The following is an 18649-nucleotide window of genomic DNA, read 5'->3' as shown; positions in this document are numbered from 1 at the left end:
CATGTCAGTAGCGGGGATTTGCTCACAGTTCCTCAGTGGCTTCACTGTCTCGGTGTCCCTGCCACCTCCATCTCATCATTGACTGGACACTCTTCACAGCAGGACCATTTCACACAAGGTCCATCCAGGGCCTCAATAGTGGTTCCTAAGCCCTGCAGTAGTCCGACTGTGTTGATGTGATGACAGATCAATGATGACAACCACCATTCCCAATGAAAGGCAATAACAACAGGCACAAGGAGTTATGAAAAAAATTACTTTTTTAATGTACAAAAGGTTTATATACAGGTTCAGCACATTACCTCTGTTCTTATGATGTAGAAAACAGCTAAAAATGTTCTTAAGATATAAATCTGACAGAACAATTCACCTACAGTACTTTTAGTAATGATGTCTTCTATACATAATATATACAGTGCTGGAATGGTTATTATAATACTATTTCAGTAAATGAAGGAAGACCACCACTGGAAAGTCTGAGAAATCTCAAGTCATTGGAGATTTGGGTTTGATTTTTTTCTAATGAGATATCTGTGAAGAGGGACTCAAGAGCCATCGTTGCCCTACACAGCGGTTGAAAAAATCAGATTAGCAGTCAAAGGATGTGTGAAGGCCTGATCCATCTCAATACAAGGGATGCCCAAAGGCACTCCAAGCGTCCAGGACAACACAGAAAGTCCTAAAATATGTATTGCCCTCTTTTCATAAATGCAAAGGCAAGGGCAAGGTCGGTAACTGCAGGAGAATATATACAGTGGACTATAAAACAATCCCTTTAAACACACCTTTCACAGGAGACACAAATGAACAGCCAGACACCTTGCTTTGCTTTACTGTCCTCGTGCAGCCAGGACGTCAGTGGCAGTCACGGGGGCCAACGGGGGTGACGGGTGGGGGTGAGAGAGCCCCCGGGGGTGCCCTGTGCACACGCTATGCCTTTGGGACAAAGATGGCTCATCTGGCAGGATGCCGAGCAGCACCCCCCTGCACAAGCGGGACACTGGAGCCACTCAGCAGCAGGGCTATCCCAACCGGCCGTTACTATGCACAGCACGTGGGGTATCTAACATTGCTAAGTTTGCTGGAGATAACATGTGACATTCTTGCACCAGGTAGAGATTATGCTGGGAACAGCAAGCCTGACATCAGTTTGTGCAAAAGGAAAGCAGGGACTTTAGGACAACTGCATCTTCACCGAGCTCCCTGACGCCCCACGCAGAGGAACAGGGTGGGACACCAGTGAGAACCTCACATCAGCATGAGGGGAGGAGGAGTGGTGGGCAGGAAAGAGCTAAGCCCTGCAGATGGCCAACCTATGAGGACCTGTCTATCCTGGGGAGAAGTCACAGTTGTCCCTGGCCCCACAACATAGGGCGCACGAATTATTTAATGCCATGTTACTAGGATGAGGAGAACTGAGGTGCTCAGCAAGGCCTCCTCTGCAAGTACACCCACCCCACTATTCCCACCCTTTTGTCTAACAACAGTAAAATAAATAATGCAACTAGGATTGACTTCAGTGCCAGGTGGACCCAGCCTGAAAACAGCTAATCATGGAGTGTATTACACAGACAAACCCTTGCTAGACAAAAAAGCTCCCACTACTATGCCACAGTGCAGACAGGGCAGAAATGATCACAGAACTCTCTTCATCAAGATCACTTTGGTATGTGAGCATCTTAGGAAGGAAAACTCAAAAGAAAGTGAAAGAAAGAAAGCTGTTGCAAAGCTGCACAGTGATATGGTAATGCTTGCTTTAGAAATCTGACATTAAAAAGCTATTCAGGGCCCCAGCAGAAAGTCAGTACACCACGACGCTGCTGCTCAGAGAGCGCAAAGTTATGCATGCGTATCAGTCTCTGCAGGCTGGAGCCTTCCTGCCACAGGGGATTTTTTTCCCAGTGATTGCTGTTCCCAGGCCTTTGCTCCATTCTGCACATGATATAAACCACATTGTAAACACATCTGATCAAAGTGTGCACTCACCTTTCATGTGTCTCATCAATGTGTCTTTCCAATGTTTTCTCAGAAACACCACTATGTTTTTATAAATGTACATTTTATATATGCTTCTGGCAATACACTATATTTGATTTYAAAGGAAGAGAGGCCTTGGCTACTTAACACTAAAGCATAGTAAGGCACTTCGCTGAGAAGCCGTTTGGATTCAATGCTCTTCGCAAGGTACAAAGGTATTTACTGTATAAAACAATACTGCTGGCAGAGGGCTTGTTTGGAGACATAACTAAGCACTACTCTCATCAGAGCAGAATACACAGTATGGCTTTTATTCGGATCAAAACCACATCCTCCCATTTCTTTCTGGGGTGGGTTGAAAATGGTATTTTTTTGAACAAARCTAACGGAAAATGATGGGAAGTGCTATTTACAGGGTGCCAGGGAGGGAGGGTTTCATCTTTAACCACTCTCATGCAGTCTCCTAGCTTGGTGGTGATACCATTCAGTGCTCTGAGAAACCAAGCCAAAAACAATACTAGAGGCGCACCCTTGCAGTGCTGACCTGCCTGGATATAGTTTACATAACTCTGTACAGAGACTTTTAAAATCTTATTTTGAATCCCTTTAATRCATTTAATATCAAAAAAAATTCTACCCTATTGAAACAGATTATTTTTGGAAAGCACATTCATAAAATTGCTTCACACAGAGCCCCTTGGATAGTGCTAAGCCCTTGTGCTTTACTGTTACGACATCATGTTTAGAAATTTACTCTCTTCCGCCAGCGTGGTTAGCATGGAGCTCATGTCGCCTATTGCCATATTGCTTATTCCCGCGGGTATGGCGGGCAGTGTCAGAGAGTTTCGTGGAGTTGTCAGGCGAGAGGAGTTCTGGGAGAGGTTCTGCAGGATGCTGGGGCTCAGGGTGCCCGACATCAGGCTCGAATGGTCCCCATCGTCCATGATAGCATCAAAATCTATCTGGGATGGCTCAAGACCTTGTGAGTCCACCGTGCTGGACACCTGGTTCGCTCCTGGAGAAGGCAGGGCGGCCTGTTTGCCGTTCAGCGCACACTGCTGCTGTCTAACTCTGCAGTCCGCGTGATTATCGAAGTTGCTGTTTTGTTCATACATGTGGATTTGACCGTAATAGTACATCAAATTGTTTTCCCTTGTGCCATCCACRCACTGCTGGGTCAGTGCTGGCAACATGTCGCTGGTTCTTTTATGAGCGGCCTCTGCTGCCTCCTGTCCTGGGCTCATGTTATTTGTGGGGTGGGGAGTTCTCATGTAGCCCAGCTGCTGCACAGTGCGTACACCTCGGGCTCTGCTGGCTGGGCTTGGCTCGAGTGGTGGACGAGGCTGTACCATGCCAGGCGGGTAGGCCTGTGCAGCTGGACCCATCATGTTCTGCTGAGGCTCGAAGCTTGGCTGGTTTGAGGTCATGATGGGCTGGTGAAACACCTCCTGAGCCATCGGGAAGTTCAGGTGGGTGGGCTGAGATGAATAGTTCTGCTGACTCTGCTCRTGCATGACCTGACTCAGCATCGTGCGCTCGCTGTTGCTGCTGATCATTAAAGAAGGGTCGGTTGCCATGTCCATTTGCTGAGGGTGAACATGGGGTCCAGACTTCACTGCCATGCTGCTACAAGAAGGAGAGATCTGATTTGAATTGCCGCTGATTGCACTGGGGCTCAGCATCTGATGAGGTTGGTTATACCCTGTGTGCGAACCCAGATCAGGGTTCATATTTGGGCCAAGGTTCATCAGCTGTTGCCGCAGCTGCATACAATTTAGCCTCTGCCCATCCATGCCCATATTTCTTTGCATAAAATTCTGCTGTGTTACATTCATGCTGTTCTCCGTCATTTGCTGCTGGTTGTAACTCTGATACTGACCAAAGTTCTGCTTCTGCTGGACCACAGCTAAGTTTCCTTGCGAAAACTGCTGCTTCGACTGATTGGACATGATATCAACTGTACCCGAGCTGACTTCATTCCACTGGACGGGCATGTTGTTTTTATTCATGTCTGAGGGAGCATCAAAGCTCATTGGACACTCTGCCATCATTGGCCCCAAATGGCTCATGCTTGCCTCAGCCACAGCCATCCTGCGCTGGCTGGGCAAGGCTGGAGGCTGCAGTTTCCCACTTCCTTGGAAGCTCTGCATCTCACTGCTGTACCCTATGGAAGAGCTCTCAGCTGCTGTCCCGTTGCTCTGAGAATTGATGTACTGTACCACGTCATCCGGCAGCATAATGTCGTCATCTCCGACGTTCCCCTCTGTCTCCCTGGACATGGCTTCCATGGTGATGTTTTCACTGATGCTCAGTGGCCGGGGTGAGTAGACATGCCGTGGGAGGCTYCCATCAGAGCGTGTGTAGTTCTGGAGGCTGAAATTCCTCCTGTCTGTAGGATGTGGAGGATGGAAGGGGTTCATGCTGTTGGTGCTGTTRAAACGATGAACTTTAGGGAGGGCCTGGGGTTCTCCAGCAGGTCTCCTCACCGGGTCACTCGCCCGTCTCGTGCAGTTGCCTGGCACCTCATGGGGAAATGCTGTGGCTGATGTATAGCCGTAGGTGTTACCATCGCTGCAACGCCTGGGCCCTGGTGGGAGGCGAATGGAGGGCAAGGTGGGCTCTGGTCCATCCATAAGGGAGATCCTATTCTTCAGGGTCATTCTCTCCATGTTTGGCAGAGGAGTTGGAGGAGGGCCCCCTGTGGCAGCAGCATACTTGGCTTTCAGCCGATAATGCTGAGCTGGTGTGAGGTTCAGAAGACCTGGCATGCCACTGCACTGGCTAGCCTCACTTGACCGACGGGAGGCGTCTGTTGAAATTGGGTCATARGAGTCAGCAGAACTTGTGTTATTGGGACGATGGCCGAGCTGCGAAGCTTCGCTGGAACGGCGGCTGGAGAAGTAAGGGGAAATCCCTGATGATCTGCGACTGACAGTGTAGGCAGAGCTGATGGTGCTCGTTGTACTATCACGGCGCTCGTTGAGTTGGTTCAGCATCGTAACCTCATTGACAGACAGCTCCATTATTCTTGGATTAGGCAGCGCAGCAGAAGAACCACCACTATTTTCTAGAATAGAGCCTGAGAAAAAGTTGTGGGGAAGGAAAAGATTTGGTTAGCTGAGAAATTACATTGGGTAATGTTTTTCATGCTKAAATACAGACACACAAACCCACTCTTAGATATTTTACTACAGTAACACTATTGTATAGAACAATAGTGAATTTCATTTACTGCCAGTGAATGCTAAGCTTCATTTCCAACTCTGTGTCCATGTGCAAAGAGCWAGAAGGCTGGGGAAAGAGGACAAGAAGCTCCTGCTGCAGAGTCTTTGCAATGCATACCCCACTGACGCTCAGCCACTAAGGGAGTGCATCTGTACGAACTTCTCTTGGCAGGGAAAAAGGACTGGTGCGAACAATGCCATAAGGATAGCACGTAGCTACAACCACAGCTGTTGACTGGAACAGATGCACAACTTTCAGTGACAGGAGGCTGAAAGCCCAGAAGTTGAAACTCAGGAGCTCTTCCCAGCATAGACTAAGATGCTTTAACATACTAAAYGCAGGTTAGTGTAAACCAGGTCCTACACCTTGGGACTTCTCCYTGGCAAAGCGAGAAGAGCACAAAAGGGATCATGAAGATGCCAGTATTGGGAATCTCCAGTCAGTGGAAAGCTGGCATATGACGCTGTAGGCAATAGCCTGGAGCTCTTGAAATGATGGAAGACCTGTCAAAGCAAGATCAAGGACAGAGGGCTTGGCTGGATTGCTGCTATGCTCCGGCAATCTCCCAAGAGGCACATCAGCCCTTAGGGAACTGTTACTACTGGAATAAATCAGAGCACTCTTGAGGCTGCTCTGACTGTGCTATCAGGGTGGTGAGGACACCTGTGGTCAGGCCCCAGGCAACCAGATAAACACTCGCACCCCTCTCTCTCTGCATAGCTCTGCTGCACTAAGCATCTGGGTTTCTGCTGCACAAAAACACCAGGTTGGTGAGCTCATGTCTAATTTCTCCATTTTACCTGATGTCTCTATCTAGCAAGGACTGACTCTGAGGCAACAGGAAATGATCCTTTTCCAGAGCCSACTCCTGGTTATGAGACAAGAGTCAAGACTTGGTGGGTTCCTACAGGGCAAGGACCAGTACCAGAGCTTACCATTTCCTGAGATGGGAGGCAGCTTGGTGTTTCTGGCTTGTGGAGCTGGGCTCACCCATGAGCAGGAATCCTTAACTGTCTTGAGTTTTTCTTTCTTGAGCTGTTCAAGTCGTTGCATCGTCGTCATGTGTTTCCTTAGCTGCAGGCTGAATGTCGAATTACCAGATGAGACCGTTGAGTCCACAATAGGAGCGTTGTCATCCAACGCGGTCAGATCTCCCAGACTTCCCCCGCTGTGCATGTTCATTTCTACTCCACTGTCATTGTTGTTGGTGCTGCCAAGGGGTGACGGCTCACTGCTGCATGACGACTGGCCACCAGGACTGGACTGACACATCTTGGGGAAGGAAAAGAAGAGAAAGATTTGGGCAGTGGAAACATCAGTAGAGAAAAAACAGGACCTGACATCTGCAATGGTCTCCATATGTTTGGAAGCAGAGAGGCATTGCCTGCTCTTGTTACCCTTCTCTGCCACAGGAGCTGTAGCAGAGGGCAGGGGCACCTTCCCTGGGGGCATAGGGCAGTTCAATATCTGGGGTATCCCCAGGGCTACAAGCAGCAGAGATGGGGATGGTGACAGAGCCTCTCCATTATGTACCCTACAAATCCACACACAATTCCCACACCTTGCTTTTGCTGCTGTCAGGACTAACGTGTTCAAGTAGTGCCAACACTGGCTCTAGCCTCATGCTAGAGATGTAGTGCTTATTTCAATTAGATGAACAAGCAGATCTTGACTGTGTTTAAGAGCACACACATCTGCAATTCCCCCCACCCCAGCTTGAAAAACTACAGTGTGTTCAACTGGATGACTTAGAGAACCCCAAAGTTCCCCCTCCAAAAGATTATGCACAGATGCTTCTTGAAAAAAAGCAGCATGTTACCTGGTTTTGCAAGGTMTGTTGCAGCAAGCACTGGCTTATCTAACACAGGATCAAGGCCTAAGTATTTCAGACACAACATATTTCTGTCTTTAAACTACCCTAACGTATAATTAGGTTAGCTGACTAACTTCCCAGCCAGATAAAAACCTGGTTCAGTGTTTGCAAACTCCCGCTTGCAGATAAAGCAGATAAGCACCATAAATATTTATTTTATTTACATTAGAAATTGCATTTCGCATTGAGGATGTTACTTGCTGCAGACACTAAATAGTCTGAACTTGCTCTGAGGTAGCAGTTGCTGCTGCCAGATGGGATGCTTGGGTTCTCCGCTTGAGGCCCATGCTGCAGCAACTGTCAGAAATGCGAGTGCTGAAAAGCAACATACTTTGCCCCAGGCTAAGGTGGAAGTGCAAGGTGATGGAGTGCTTTACTTTCCTCAGAAGCAGCTCTAATGGGCAGGGCTGACTGGCTCTAATGGCTTCATAGCCCTTCAATCAGGATGACAGAGATTGCAATCCCAGGATTTAATGGCAAGTCGTAATACCGGGAGCGATGCAGTAACGGAATCCCTGGGCACTGCCCTCTCCTCCTTTCTATGCACTAGCAAATATCCCTGCCCCTCCCTGTTGCTCCGTACACCTCCACCCCCTGCCACCATGGTTAGCTGGAGTCAGGAGGTCTGGGAGAGATCAGGTCTGGGGGAGATCATGCTCTTACACAGGAATTTTAATACAAAGGATTTCTTTGCTCACCTTAGTACCGACTGTCCTTAGGAAGGTAGAGTAAGGAAAGGTAAGTGGGAATAAAGAACAGGTTGTTAGAACAAAGATAACATTATCAGAAGGGATCATGTTAGTAAAAGAAGGAAGAGCGGAGCGCAAACGCAAACACAAACACAAAATGCCAGCATTTCCTCCTTCTAGGAAGGAGGGTCCTCCCCTAGGAAGACTAGGGTCTTCCTTACCATCCTTCTTTGTGGGCCCAGATGGAAACCCCTAGAAGAAACTTTCCACGGGTCTCTGAGGGTTTGGAAATAAACTCAAAGCTGGGTTAAAACAAGAGACTTYGGGATGATGAAAGTTAGTGGAACATCTCGCTCATCCTGTCACCCTGAGCTTAATTAGAAAATAGTGGTTGGAAGTGGCTGGTGAGTCAGATGCCACCCCTGTTATATGTGCACACATGAAGTAAAGAGCGTTGGACAGGGACAGCAGAGAAGAACATCTGACCCACAAGCTCTGTCACCAACAAGACAGCGTGGGTGTAACCTTGGGAGCGCAGAGCGCTGGGAAAACAAGCCCATGGAGCAGGGAGTAGTGAGTCTGACTGTGTTTTCATTGAGAAAAACGAAACATCAGGGGAAGAGAATTGGAGTGAGGTCATTCTGTCTAACGGTTTTCACTCTCAGTTTTTTTAACCCAATGCAGAGCCTAATTAAGGTAAACTGTTTCTTTAGTCAATTAGAGTCACTTTGGATGTGAAAATACTCAGTTCCTTCCCAAGCAAACACACCACTCACTACTAATTTGTCCAACACCACATCCCTCAGCCTTTTCTAKAAAATCCTTTCAGCACCAAGACATGTTACTTGGTAGGAATAATAATATTTTAGCCTAGATTCAAATCAAAAAAATACATACTTCRGAGCTCAAGGTGCTTTCAGCTCCAGTGAGAAGTCTGGGGACTGTAGGTACACTTTCATTTGCAGGTACAGGTCATTTCTGCCACAGCCACTATGCTGCCCTACTCTGAGCTGGTGTAGGAGGCCAGAACTTCAAGTATGAAGGTGAAAAGAAATACTGAAACACAAATGTGCTCCCATGTGTCACAATGCCTGATCTCCTCCACCAGCTGCACAGGGACAAGGAACAAGAGGACTCACTGGACAGGATGGAGTAGACTTGAATGAGCTTGGGTCCATCACCTGTACACACCGCATTAGCACAGATGACCATGTTACCACGCACTGTGAAGCCACGGTAATGGCCACGAGCAACACTCTCTGCCTGAGCAAGTGGCAACTTGTGGGAATGTAAAAATGTGATCATGGTCGACCACGGGCCCATATTCTGTGGACCACAGAAAGAGGAGTATCTGTCCTAACTCCTAGGYTCACTCCTGGCTTCGTTTACCCCCTCTCATCCTGGTACTACTGTTTTTGGTAACTAGGAGTAATGCCGTGACCTTATGTTTAGTGGACAGACCTGAGGAACTGAACTTGCTTCAAAATACCCGACAAAAATAAAACAGCTATTTTTTTTCCCATCAGGTTCATCAGACAGCCCCAAACACAGCTGCGCCAGCAGAGCAGGGTGGAGGAAAAGAAAAGGGACATCTTATGCCAGRATTTCACCTTCAAGATGCATTCATCAATCTGTGCCTAGGGCTTCTGTTCAATTTAAAYTGGCATAGCAGGCAAAGCTTATTTGACCACAACACCATGATATTGTCATATTTTAYTCATAACACACAGCACAGGGAGGCTAAGCTTGATGCTGAGCATCATGTGACCCTCATGACTGTGAGGGTGYGGATTTGCGATGCTGGGTTGAAAGGTGCAAAACATACTGGACCCTGCCCTGACCTGCATGCTCATCTTTGGGCTTGAGCTCTAGGGTGTTGGCAGGTGAAGGGCACAGAGAAGAAAACAGCATGCAAATGCTTCATGCCCCCATCGTGTCAGAGAAACTGGAGGCCACATCATTTCTGCTAAAAGCAACTGCTCTTACCACAGAATTCTCCGTCTTTATGTTTTTGACTTGCAGGCAATCCTCCATGCTCCTTGTGGTGCTGTTGGCCTCGGGGCTCTCCTCTGAAACCTTGCTGCTCTGTTTGGCGCTCGCCTCATTGTCCCCGTTTTCCTTGAGTGCAGGTGGCCTCGGGTGGACGTCATTGCGCTGCTTCTTTGTGACGTGGGCATCAGGCCCGTGTACAGTCTTGACGTGTTTCCTGAGGGAACTAGGGTCTGTGTACCTCTTCGTGCAGCCAGGGATTTTACAAACATAGGGTTTCTGTCAATATAAGCAAATCTTGTGTTAATTTTAGAACAAGTCCAAATTTTCCAGGTACATTTTACGGGCCAACAGAGTACAATGATCATGGCTGCTGGTAGCAGGAAAACGTGGAGCATCTGTTCCACAGAGTTTTATAAGACCGAGATCTCCAAGATGTGACATATGGGCTGCTGCCGATCCACACAGCTCAGGCCAGTCATTTGATGTTGGCTAAACTCCTTGTTTTCAGTTGCTCAACTAAAAGACAGCTAAGAATTCATGAAATATTTTCCTAATATTACTTTTCCATGTAAGTATTTGCTCTAGTGGCCACAGGAATGTTTCCTGATTATGGGTGGAAGGGAGGTGATGTAGGGGACTGGCCATAACACATTCCCTCTGCTAAGGTGAGGTCTACACTGAGAAAATATCTGAGGCCTTCTGGTTGAGGAAAATCCAGAGAAACCAAGCCAGACTGGATTCACCCTACCCAATCTATCATACAACTCCAGCACCTGTCACCTTGAAATYTGTTATTGTGCAAAACAAACCACAGGCACGCAGTGTTTTTTTCAGATGACAGGACTCTGGTCCCAAATTCATGAATCATTGATTGCCACAGGAAAACAAGGCTGAAGCCATGCTGCTGAAAACAGAAGTCAGCAAACAGATACTTTTCTTCTTCTTCTTTTTTTTTAATCAAGTTTCCAATTCTGAAGTGCATTAGCACCACAGTTGTTTAAGTTAGTGCTGCTGCACTGGAAGCTCTGAATTCATCGCAAGTTATGCTTTCAGCTGCACAGTCACTCTAAGTATTTTTCTGCCAACATACTGGAATAGAACCACAAAGAACCCCCAGATAGATGTTGTTTGAAGGCTAACCCAAATGACAATTCCTATTCATTTTTTTATCTGTTTTCTAATTTCAGCCAGAAGCTTGAGTGAAAAAATACAAAGGAGCATATATACTCTGCAGAAAGCCAGCATCATCACGTAAAAAACACTGAAAGTCTGTTCTTTATTCAAAAGCATGTTTCCTGGCTGATCTTGGCACATCACTTGAACAAACTGAGGTAAATATTTAATATATTTTAAAGCTGGGTAAACTAAAGCACAAAAAGTAAAATAGTTTGTTTATAAATCTCATGCAACACTCTGGATGGGGCATTATATAAGTATTATTGCTGTGATCAAAACCTATTCTAAAGRACAGAACCCCCTCCACACACACATTAAACAGCTCAATGACTATTTAAAAATATTCTTCTGGTCTAATGTCTGTATCTGATTTTAGACATCAGCAATTAGGGACACAYGACCACTGCTGCTTGGACAGAAGACTCTCCTCTGAACAGGGTGCAAGTTAGAGAGARCCATCTGCTTCATCAGACCATACCTTCTGCAGCCAAACTGAGTACAATTGTTGTTTCATTAGCATGCCTTCAAATGGCCCCTGGATTATTCAAATACTGATGTCTGATGCAGTGGATGTTCTAGTGAAGTCAGCAACATAGATATCTCAGATGCCTTCCTCATCCTTCCATACACATACAGTGATGATGCTCTCTAGGGTGGGAAAATCGCAGATTTCTCCAGGAACGCAGCAGCACTCAATTCCTACATTTCACCCTTTATTGGCTTGACTCAGAGAAAATGTCACTTCAACCCTCTGGCTGACCATGGACTCCTGCCAATCTTTTGGGAGTTTGCACTGGAGAGGGGTCAAGGAATGAAAGCCYCTTTTCCAGGAGCACCACTGAGGGTATTCCCTGAAAAGATCTGAATCCTCACTGGAAGTTTAAAAGGAAATAGTGCATGTGATGTTTCAATAATCAGATGAAAGCTACTGCCACTCAAACTTCAGCATGTCTGGATCAAATACGTATGTCCTGTCATACAGTGTACAAACGTACATGGGGAACCAGGGACACCCTCCTTAGAGGATGACTTAGACATGGGTGACTAATTCTGCAACTGTGGTGTATCCCTGGTAAACACCGCATGCAGTGGGAAATATTTAGTAGGAAGCTAGGAGCCACAACAGAGTTACCAAAGGGTAATAGGAAATATTCACAGCCACAAACTCCTGCTTTGCATCTGTGTGGTTTTGTGTGGCAAAGTCTCAGTGCAGTTTCTTAACCCACTGGTCATGCCCACAGCTGTTTGCAGGACCCTCACACCCGGGCCTGCTGCCCAGTGCAATCTGCTTTGCCATGAGGGACATCATCTGTTGCATCCTCATAAAGAGAGTGTCAAATATATCATCCACAGAGCTGTTACATCTGGCCCACAGACTTCCTGCAAGTCTCTGGACATGTCTGTGCTGCATGATGGAGTGCTGAGCAGAGGTTCAGGAGTGAGTACAGGCCTCAAAATGTAAGATCACACAGTGCCATCTATTTCCCTTGGTAAGGCGCAGCTGGTCTGGTACAAAGTCTCCACTAGTGGCTATGCTGCTTCTGCACCTGGAGGGCTTTGCTCAGACGAAAGGAGGAGTGATCATCACCAGGAGTGCAGCTCCTGGTCTGGATCACCCAGTAAACTCAACTCATTCAAAGAAACGGCATTTAATAATACAATCAAATAAAAAAAAATCCACATCTAGGAATATGGGACACAGGCCAGGCCAACAGAAGGGAAGACTGTGTCTATCCCAGAAGGGATCCTGGAAAAGCTCTAGSGATCAGAGTTCAAGTGCTGTATGGTGGAAAAATAGCTAACACACTGCTTCAGCACGTTCAAACTGGGCAGAATCAGCTTTAGGATGAGAATTTTATTTTATGATMATTTTAGTACAGTGTCCTGCACTGAAAATTGTATCAGAAGTCTTGATCCATCAGCATCAGGATCCTTAGGGATGGAAGAGAGACACAGAATTGATTCAAGTACAGCAAAAAAGTGYTGCAGCAGTGGGACACTTCAGTGGCTTGTCTGATTCTTATGAGAAAGATAGGAACKTAACACTGCACTGTCATGGAACGGAATTAATGCCAGTTAAAGGGACACTGGATCCAATGCTGAAGGAAAGCAGAGGGGGCATCTAGGGCCAGAAAACAAGCAGTTTCTAATACCACAAACTTTTTCAGTGAGGGTGAATTAAGACTACCTACCTTTCTGGAGAAGCAACTTTAACAAAGAACAAATTATGTTTTAGTTGAGCATTGKTGATCTGAATAACCAGTGCTCAACTAAAACATAATCTGCTCTTTGTTAAAGTTGCTTCTCCAGAAAGGTAGGTACAAACTCTTTTCAGTTGTCCCGTGTGACAGGACAAGAGGCAATGGGCAGAAATTGAAGCACAGGAAGCTCTGCCTGAACGTGAGGGGGAATTTCTTCACTGTGAGAGTGACGGAGCACTGGCACAGGTTGCCCAGAGAGGTTGTGGAGTCTCCTTCTCTGGAGATGTTCAAGGCCTGCCTGGATGCAACCCTGTCTAACAGGCTCTAGGTGACCCTGCTGAGCGGGGAGGTTGGACTAGATGATCTCCAGAGGTCCCTTAAACCTCACTGATTCTATGATCCTATGATCACTGGTTGCTTGTGGATGAGAGATCAGGCAGTATGTTCTATTGGTCCCTCCTGGCCTCAAGGTCTGCATAGCCCCAAACCCCAAATTACCTTGTCCCATTGCAGAATTAGGTTAATTTTAATCAATATTCTGGCTTGGGAGTGGCCCTGTCGCAAAGTATAATCCCAAYATTTGGTTTCATAGCCTAACAAATTCAAATGATACTGGGATCAAGGTCATTAATTGGGTCTTTCTTTAGATCACACAGCACTGAAGGGCATCTTAGGCTTTGAGTTCTTATTCTAACTCAAATGAAATCTATGAAGTCTTCCGAGCTCTGACTGTCACTGACTRATATTATGCTAGAGATAGAAATACACCCAACAAGCCCTTTGTAGACACAGCATCTCTTTAAAAAGCCGTCATCCGTGGCAACTGCATTCCTTTCTCCAATAGTCTATATTTAACTGTTGCAAATTAAGCTGCAGATTGAATTCTTCATGGCTGAAAATATTATTAGAACTTCGGAATGTTGTTTTTTTCTTCCCCTGTCAGCTAATTAGTGGTAATATAAATTTCAATCGTCGGCCGCGGTTGATTGCAACAGACCATCACATGCGTTACAATAAAGGCAATTTCCTCTGATCCCCGACTACTAATAGTGGGTCTTAATTAGCCAAGGTTAACAAAGCATTGCATTGTGCTCTATCATTGTACATCAAACGACGGAGGGAGTATTATTTCCAGAGTGTTAGGATCCAGGGTAGCTGCTATACTACTGCAAGTCTGTGCCACAGTAATACACCACATACACAAATGTATGATCCTATTTGCACTACTAAAAATTATAAATTTGGAAAGTGCTCACTTCAATTTCCAAAGTCGATTAGAAAGTTTGCATACTTTAACATCTGTTTATGATTTTAAACACGGCTTTCATAAATATAAAGCTAATGTGGTCTGGCTCTCCAGCAAAATAAATCCCATTAAAAAATAAGAAAAAACCTCTCATTACAGTAGGTTTCTTCTTACACGAGTCCAGTGTGTAAAGTGTATGTTTATTGTCAGCAAAATTAAAAAAAAAAAGCCCTCTATATTGAGCTGTGGCGAGCCCAGGCTTACCTCATTGGAATGTGTCCTGTTCTGGTGCTTGGCTCTATCCGAGGCATTGGAAAAGGCTTTATTGCAGCCTTCATGTTCACAGACGTAGGGTTTTTCTCCAGTGTGGGACCTCAGGTGTGTCTTTAAGTTCTCCAGACGGGAATAGGCTTTGGAGCAACCCTCAAACTAAAATAAAAAAACAAAAGAGGAGTGATTAATTAACCAGAAAAATTTGATTTCCCCCCTGCCTAAGCCCTTCTCATCTGTTTCTCATTCTTTTTTCTTTTTTTTTYCCTTCCCTTTAAAGGCTTGTGTTTTAGGGAACAACATCAACTTTGTTGAGAGAACTTCCTTTCCTTAGGCAGGCTGGGATTCTTAGAAATGACTCATATTTAAGGTGGAGCTCCTGTTGAGTACCCAGCCTGATGTTTCACTAAGAGAGCGTTTTTTCAAGCAGAGTTGAAAGAAAACCCCTTCCCCTCTCCCAGGACTCTCCTTGCCCCTTCTGCCATCCATCTGCAGCATCTCCAGCTAAGACACGCAGAAATGGAGGCCCTCTCCATCCTCCTTTATTTCCCAAAGAACCAATTGCTTCTAGACAGTTTGACTAGCCTTGCAACTTTACCAGCTCCAGAGCTGGAAAGACCAGACCATTTTCTAAAATACAAGCAGAAATCTAGCAAGCTTTGAAGTTTCCCAAATTACAACTTCGGTCTACACTTGGAAGATTCTGTGGTCCGGCTGCCTGACATTACCAGTATAAAAAACAAGACTCTCAATCTTGAAGACAGATGGATTTTTGGATGACACAACAGGCCACCAGCCTTCCTCCTGGAAGGAAACCAGCTGCCCACACAACGAGAAGGAGCAGCTCAGGAGACATGGTCAGACTTCAGTGATGTAAGTCCTACCACCCKGGCTGGGTTGGAGGTTTCTCTCTGCACCTGCCCTGTCTGTAGCATGGAAGAATTTCACTAGTCACTCAAACCAAGATGACTGCCTTAAACACAATTTGACTAAGTAGGTGGGAACTTACAAACACTGAAAGAAGTTTTTTTAAAAAAATGAAAGCATAAAGCAAGGTTTGTTTCCAAATTCTGGCTGAATGTTGCACTCACTATTCACCTTACATTTCAACAAACAGTCACTCCTGTTGTAACGCATGCAAGCTGCAAGGTCTTGTACTTCAGTCAGATTGCTTACATATATCTGCAAGTTCAGTCCAACTGTAGCAAGATTTCAGACTGCTGTGTTTGTGTCTTGGTCAAGGAAAAAACTGGTGTCACAATAGGGCAGGTCATACCACAGATCAGTGCCAGACTTCTCGTGGGCAACTGGGTAGCATGTCAGTGGTGTCAGTGGTGTCTGGCCATTCTGAGCAGAGGCGGCTGGAYGCGATAGCAACTGTATCTGTGTCCTTGTACTCCACGGGCATATGAAGCAGCCTGTTCTAACTACGCGCTGGTAAGGAGCAAGGCAAATGTACCCAATGGACCATTCCTCTTCTATTAAAGCCAGGAGTGAATGCCCTTTTGGGGAAAGGGTTGTTAYTGGACCCCCTCTGCCTATCAGCCCTGCTGACAGCAGTGGTCTGGAGGACCAGACAGAGCGGCACTTGGACTGCTGCTGAAACAATGGCCAAAGCACCAAACCTTCCACTGCTGCAAGAGTCTTCRCTTGGCTCCGCTGCCTAACCAAAGGAAGAGCAAGCCTACTGACTTTAATGTGCACAGCAGTTTAAATGTCACAGGCCAGCATCTACACAGACAGGGCTCTTCTGAGTAGGTTCTTGCACACTCTCACCATYTGAGGACCCAAGCACAGGTTAATCCCGCCTAACTTTGCCGTGTTGGAGGAATAGGGTTACTCAGAGTTCTCTTTAAAGTCTGGCATGGGGATGGTGGACACGAGGTAAACTTGCCCTCTTGAGACACCCAGATCTCTTCAAGCACAGTGGGAAAATTCTTCAATAGCTTCCTTCTACAGGTACGTTGAGGTGCAATGAATTCAGTTCCTCTTCCCCAAACAACTTTCATTATGCACATTTGGCCCATAAGGCATGCTGCAACTTTGAGACATCAGAATATATTCTCTTCTTCTCTTGGCCTATGCGCACAGCCCTTTATAACTTGAGTTGCTTATGGTTACTGAAATACATCATTCCACTTGCTGGAAAACAAAGGGAACTCAGCATGAGGCAACTCATTTGTCCATTCGGGTTGTGCTGGATACTGACACAAAAATGCAGTTATTAAGAGCAAATGTACTGAGGCCCATTTTCAAATAAGGGCTTCTCAGCAGAGCAGCCTGTGCATGTTCAAAGTGGTTATTCTCAGTGTTATGTGTGGATTTGATCATGCCAGTGGGAGTTCTGGCTGTCATCTGTTGAAACAATTCTTGACCGGATCCCAGGCTGCAACTGGGCTCATCTGTAGCTTTGTTGCCACAAACTTCTTGTCTGAAACAAATGGCACTTTGAAAAATCATTGGTAGACTTGAACCAGGAATGATCTGCCAAAGCAAGGTACCATCTGCACTGCTACAATGTATCCCAGGCAATCAGAAACCTGCTGTATATTCAGTTTGGGCAGAGCTGCTGCAATACACCACACACAGAGTGATTGCAGTTCTCTGGCAGGCAGAGGACTACTTGAGACTGCAAATTCACCCTTGCCATTGCTCCAGCCCAACACAACAGAGGGTACTTGAAAGAGGCAGGATTGAGCAGCAGCACTTTTTCCTGCTCCAGTATTGAAAAGGATGTATTCCCTGCTGCTTTTCACTTGTGCAGGGGGCTTGTGCTGCCTTCTGATTCCTGCTGCCTGTACCTGCAGAGCTGCAAGGGCAGGACCAGTCTTCTCCTTGCTATCACTTTGTGGCACACCGACAATCAATATTCTTTCAGACTCTTATGGAAGATTGGTAACATGCTAAAATGGGGCAGGGTGCTTTAGAAGATTAAAACAAAGGATATGGCCCTGTGCCCCAGGGAGCTTACACTCTAAATTAAATGAACACAGAGCTGGAAGATTGATAAAGGAGTCATGCAGCAAGCAAATCATACTTATCATAATATTTGTAAGCAGGAGCTGGGGCAGAGCYGGGGAGGGAGCAGGGCTGGAAGTGACTAATGGAGCAGAAGAGGAGGAAGATACTGGAGGAGGGCTCAGACATCTGCCAAGCAGAAAGAAAGACTCATTCTCAAGACTCTGGGGAGAGGAACAACGTAATGTTCACAGGGAAGGAGGTTTGAAGAACTGGCAGGAGGAGAAGGCGGGGGGGCAGGGGGGAGCAGAGGATATCAAAAAATACAGGGGTGGACCCTGGGGAGAAAAAAGGGCTGAAGAGTATGTGGGAAAAGGTGGTGAACATTTCTGCTCTCCTACCAGTGGGCCACAACCTCTAAACTCAACAGCTCGGTTCTCTCCTGCAGCCCCTCTCAGGCCTCTTACTTGGATTTAAGCAACTAGATGGTCTGTGTGTTTCCTTTTGTCACTTTAAGTGACTTGTCCTAAGTCACTCTACATCTCTGCAGCAGAGCTGAACCCATTTCCCCCAAGAAACTCCATGTTTTACCCACTAACACTTTAACCACCCTCCTCTTTGATCACTTCCAGTCTCATCAGGGTGTAACCTGCACGCAAGTAAAAATCAATGGATATGGAGAGTTGGTTATCCCTGAGGTGGGGCAGGTACCCTGAGAGAGCCCTTCCTGAAGCTGTGCCTGTGTCTCAACACCCATGTTTGCAAACACTGAAGTCCAATGTCCCTCTTGCCAAGCCGAGATGTTCTGTGCGTCCCTCCCAGCTCACCGTGCACTTGTGGGGCTTCTCCCCGGTGTGTCTTCGCATGTGCACCACCAGCATATACTGAGCCTTGAATGGCTTCTGCTCCCGTGTGCAGTCCTGCCAGCGGCAGACAAACTCCTTCTTCTCCCCGTGGATGTGGTCGTTGTTGATGTGCTGGGAGGAGAGAAGGGAGAAAGAGGTCACTCCTCGAAGAGCTGATGCCAGCAAAGCACATCCGG

The 18649-nt window shown here is 46.4% G+C and overlaps 1 protein-coding gene across 1 annotated transcript in view; it reads right to left on the bottom strand.

Moving 5' to 3' along the window:
• Positions 1 to 263: 263 nt before the first annotated feature.
• Positions 264 to 18649, bottom strand: part of GLI2 (GLI family zinc finger 2) — a 149970-nt gene continuing 131584 nt past the window's right edge. The window contains exons 9-13 of the mRNA XM_085311004.1: positions 18435 to 18584; positions 14644 to 14808; positions 9751 to 10032; positions 6138 to 6474; positions 264 to 5056 (exon numbers count right to left, since the gene is read on the bottom strand). Coding sequence (XP_085167130.1) covers positions 2706 to 5056; positions 6138 to 6474; positions 9751 to 10032; positions 14644 to 14808; positions 18435 to 18584 — 3285 coding nt within the window. The 3' untranslated portion in view covers positions 264 to 2705. The remainder of the gene's footprint in view (positions 5057 to 6137; positions 6475 to 9750; positions 10033 to 14643; positions 14809 to 18434; positions 18585 to 18649) is intronic.

Source organism: Rhea americana, unplaced genomic scaffold (genome assembly GCF_003343005.1).
Source record: "Rhea americana isolate MKP2758 unplaced genomic scaffold, rheAme1 scaffold_33, whole genome shotgun sequence".
In the NCBI taxonomy this organism is placed as follows: domain Eukaryota; kingdom Metazoa; phylum Chordata; class Aves; order Rheiformes; family Rheidae; genus Rhea; species Rhea americana.
The sequence above is the reverse complement of the archived record's forward strand: the minus strand, read 5'-3'. Positions and strand labels throughout refer to the sequence as shown.